Source organism: Monoraphidium neglectum (assembly GCF_000611645.1).
Source record: "Monoraphidium neglectum strain SAG 48.87 unplaced genomic scaffold scaffold01377, whole genome shotgun sequence".
In the NCBI taxonomy this organism is placed as follows: Eukaryota; Viridiplantae; Chlorophyta; class Chlorophyceae; order Sphaeropleales; family Selenastraceae; genus Monoraphidium; species Monoraphidium neglectum.
The window spans coordinates 1-3,390 of record NW_014012251.1 but is presented as its reverse complement, the minus strand read 5'-3'; the positions used below and the strand labels follow the sequence as shown (position 1 = coordinate 3,390).

Here is a 3,390-nt window from a genome sequence, read left to right as displayed (position 1 = left end):
CCGCCGGCCCCGCCGGCGACCTCGCTCGCCTGAACAACATCCTCAGCGGCATCAGGGCGCTCACGGGCACCGGCGCGACCGGCACCACCGCGGCCGCCGCCAACGGCGGCGTCGCCTCCACGCTGGCGCTGCTGACCAGCTTGGTCGGGGGTGGCACCACGGCGAGCACCACTGCCGGCGCCAGCGGCAAGGTCAACCTACAGAATATACTGGACGTCGCCACCACGGTGGGCAGCGGGGGCGGGAGCGCTTGGTTTGTGCATTTTGCAGGGAAGGGCGTCAGAAATTGAGCCGCTCGTGCTCAACACCGCTGCATTCTGCTTGTGGTCCGTACCCCTGGTGTGTTGCAGCATCAGACGCTTTTGCAGCCAGCATTTTGCAGTCGCGAGACTCCCTCAAGTCCCATCAAACCGACCCCAAAACATCCTGCAGGTGGCGCCTCTCATTGAGAAGCTGGGCGGCGTTTCAACCTCCGCCTCCTCATCAGCGGCCACCAGCCAAGCCAGCGGCCCGATGTCTGCGGTCCTGTCCTTGATCACCGGCAGCGGGGCCAACGGCCTAGGCGTCGACCTGCCCACCCTCGCGACCGTGTTCAAGGACGTCTCCCCGCTGCTGCAGATCCTCGGCGGCAAGACGGTCAAGCCCACCACCAGCACCAGCGCCACCTCAACCACCACCGCCGGCGCCAGCGCCAGCGCGAGCACGAGCATGCTGTCCAAGGTTCTCAACCTCGTGAACACCGTCCGCAGCACCACCAACACTGCGAGCGGCATCGACCTCACCGACGGCATCAGCATGTCCGACCTCACCAACACGTTGACCCTGGCCACCCAGGCGGCGCCTGTGTTCCAGGCAATCACGGCCGCCGCGGGCACCAGCGGGTCCATCTTGACCAAAATCCAGTCCTTCCTGGACTCTCTTTAGGCAGGGAAATCATTTTGCAGGATGGGCTGAACCTTCCTTGGGGCATGTCTGTGCCTGTTCAATTACCGCTGGATTTCATTCTTGTCTGATTTTGTGGGGTATGCCAGCACAAAACCAAATCAACCAACATCCGTTTGAGGACCGGCCCTCCATCACTGTCCTGACAGCGTGTGCACCTGCCTTCCACCTGCATTCGTGCTTTGAGAGTCATCTGGCCAAATCATGGCATGCAGCGTGCACCCTGCAAGGTCTTTGCTGATCAGGGTCCGAACCGCTGTTCTTCCCTGCCTGTGTCCACTACACCGCTTTTCTGACCCAAATTTGGGCCCAACAATAATACAACTTTGCGTCCTTTGAACCTGCTGCATGCCTTAATGGAGCCTGTCCAGCCCTTCCTTGTATGCCCATGTGCTTGCAGCTCGGTATTGCTTTGTCAAGCTTGCAGTCCGACAGCTCACGACTGTAACATCACGCAATTCATCTAAGCACAGTCTGAGCTGTATGGTGGGCTTTTGGGCTGCTTCAACATCAGCATTGTGCTCTGCAGGATAACCCTAAGCCATGATGGTTGTTGCTGATCTGCCCGTGGCGTTTGCTGACCTGCCCGTCGATAGCACTATGCTCTCAGACTGGCAGCTGCGCCTCAAATACGCAAGCAGTCCAAGCACGCAGCAGCCCCTTGCAATGGGATGTGAGCGATGAACAAAAGCGCACAGCTGTCAACCTGTGCCCTACTTATAAGACTACCTGCGCACACCTCCCTTGGGTCGCAACACAGAAGCATTTACACATAGCAGAGCTAAAACCACAGCACAGAGCCGTGCAAGCGGGCACGGCGCTGCAGCACCCCGATCCGAAAGTTCAGGCAGCTGCCCGCCTGCACAAGCGCGCGCCCGCGCAGGCGACGCCGCCCAGGCACCGCATTGGACGGCCGGGAGAAATTTCAGCAAAAAAGCCATGTCGTGCGCACGCACGACCGCGTGTGCAGGCGGGCGCAGATGTAACTGAGAATGAAGCCGCTTGTCACCCTTGCTTCCCAATCTCCACTTTGCGCGCGAACTTGAAGGTATTGTAGAGGAGGGAGTCGATGATGCCGGCCACCGTGAAGACGCCGCCGATGATGGCGCAGGTGGTGGTGAGGAAGTGGTACCAGTGGCGCGGCTTCTCCTTGACAACCACCTTTGGGTGCGGGGATGTGTGTATGTGTGCGTGCGTGTGTTGTGTACAACGGAGAGTGAGAGAGAGAGAGAGACAGAGAGAGAGAGAGAGAGAGAGAGAGAGATTTTGTGTGCGTCTGACACGGGGAGTCAGTGAGTGCATAACAGGTGAGCGTGCGGGCGTTTTGAGCAGGTGCGTGGGTGGGAGGGATTGCCAGGGGCATACACACCAAGCGGCAGCACTTAGTGCAAATGCAGGGCTGCACGGCCTGCCATCTGTCGCCACGTGACCATTTCCACAGCCACCAGGAACATCCGCCCCAACGCCTCCCTCTCCCCCCGCCAAGGAAACTGCATCAGCACACACGCCCTGCCGTCCGTCCGGCCGCCCTCGCCCTCTCCCCCACGCCCCACCCCTTTGCCCACCTGTATCGGCGACAGGTCGTACGTGAACTTGGCCGTCGGCGTCTTGTCGGTCACGTAGGTGTGGGAGTGCACCGTGTACTCGTAAGCGTCGAAGCTGCTGCCCCGCGTGTGGCGCCGCGGCTCGATGGTGGTCGTCACCACCTACGGTCAGATCGGAGGGCGGAAGGTGCGAGCGTCTGTTGGTCAAACACAGGTCAAAGGGCGACGCGAGGGCGGCGCGGCTCGCCAAGGCACGCGAGGACGGCGGGTGTGCGGTCGGGGCAGTGCAGCCCGCGGCGCGCCCAGTGGGCAAGACCGACGTAGCTATGGCGGGGGCGGGGGCCAGGGCTCGGGGCCCGGCGGCGATAACGTGGGGACCTGGGACGAGTGCGGCCGTTCGCACGCATGCGTTTGCGGGAGTGCGCGGCCCACCTGCATGTAGTGTTCGTGTGTGTGCTGCGGCGAGTCGCTGAAGAAGAACTGGTCGTGCATCTTGTCCAGCCAGTCTGGGGCCAGGCCCCCCGGGTGGAGCTTTTTGAGCTCCCAGCTGGGGGGGGAGAGGGTGGGAGGTGGGGGGAGCGTGAGGAGGGTGCTGGTTGGTTGAAGGCGCACAGGAGATAGCACACGAGGGTGTGTGTGGAGAGTGGAGCTGTGTTCTGGTAGGCGGGGGTATGGGTGTTTGTTGGGTTTTCGTGTCTTTGTGCCTGATGGAAAGAGGGGAAGAGAGTGTGTGTGTGTGTGTGTATGTGTGTGCGTGTGTGCGTAAGCGTGTATGCGCGCGGGCGCATGTCCGCATCAGATTAATATCGTGATTGAATCAAGCGCTGATCACCGGAGCTCGCCGCCAACCCGCCCCCGCTCGCCGCTGCACCGCACCGCTCCGCGGCGCAGGGCGCCTCACACC

The 3,390-nt window shown here is 61.7% G+C and overlaps 2 protein-coding genes across 2 annotated transcripts in view; one reads left to right on the top strand and one right to left on the bottom strand.

Annotated features, from left to right (window-relative positions):
- The window catches only part of MNEG_7662 (hypothetical protein), a gene marked incomplete at both ends in the record, with an annotated part of 7,569 nt that extends 6,645 nt beyond the window's left edge, over positions 1 to 924 (top strand). The window contains one exon of the mRNA XM_014043865.1: positions 433 to 924. Coding sequence (XP_013899319.1) covers positions 433 to 924 — 492 coding nt within the window. The remainder of the gene's footprint in view (positions 1 to 432) is intronic.
- A 1,023-nt stretch (positions 925 to 1,947) lies between these two features.
- MNEG_7661 (hypothetical protein) lies at positions 1,948 to 2,978 on the bottom strand (the record flags this gene model as incomplete). The annotated part of the gene is made up of 3 exons (XM_014043864.1): positions 1,948 to 2,103; positions 2,508 to 2,648; positions 2,919 to 2,978. The coding sequence occupies 3 exons, from the start codon at positions 2,976 to 2,978 to the stop codon at positions 1,948 to 1,950; spliced, it is 357 nt and encodes a 118-aa protein (XP_013899318.1).
- Positions 2,979 to 3,390: the final 412 nt, after the last annotated feature.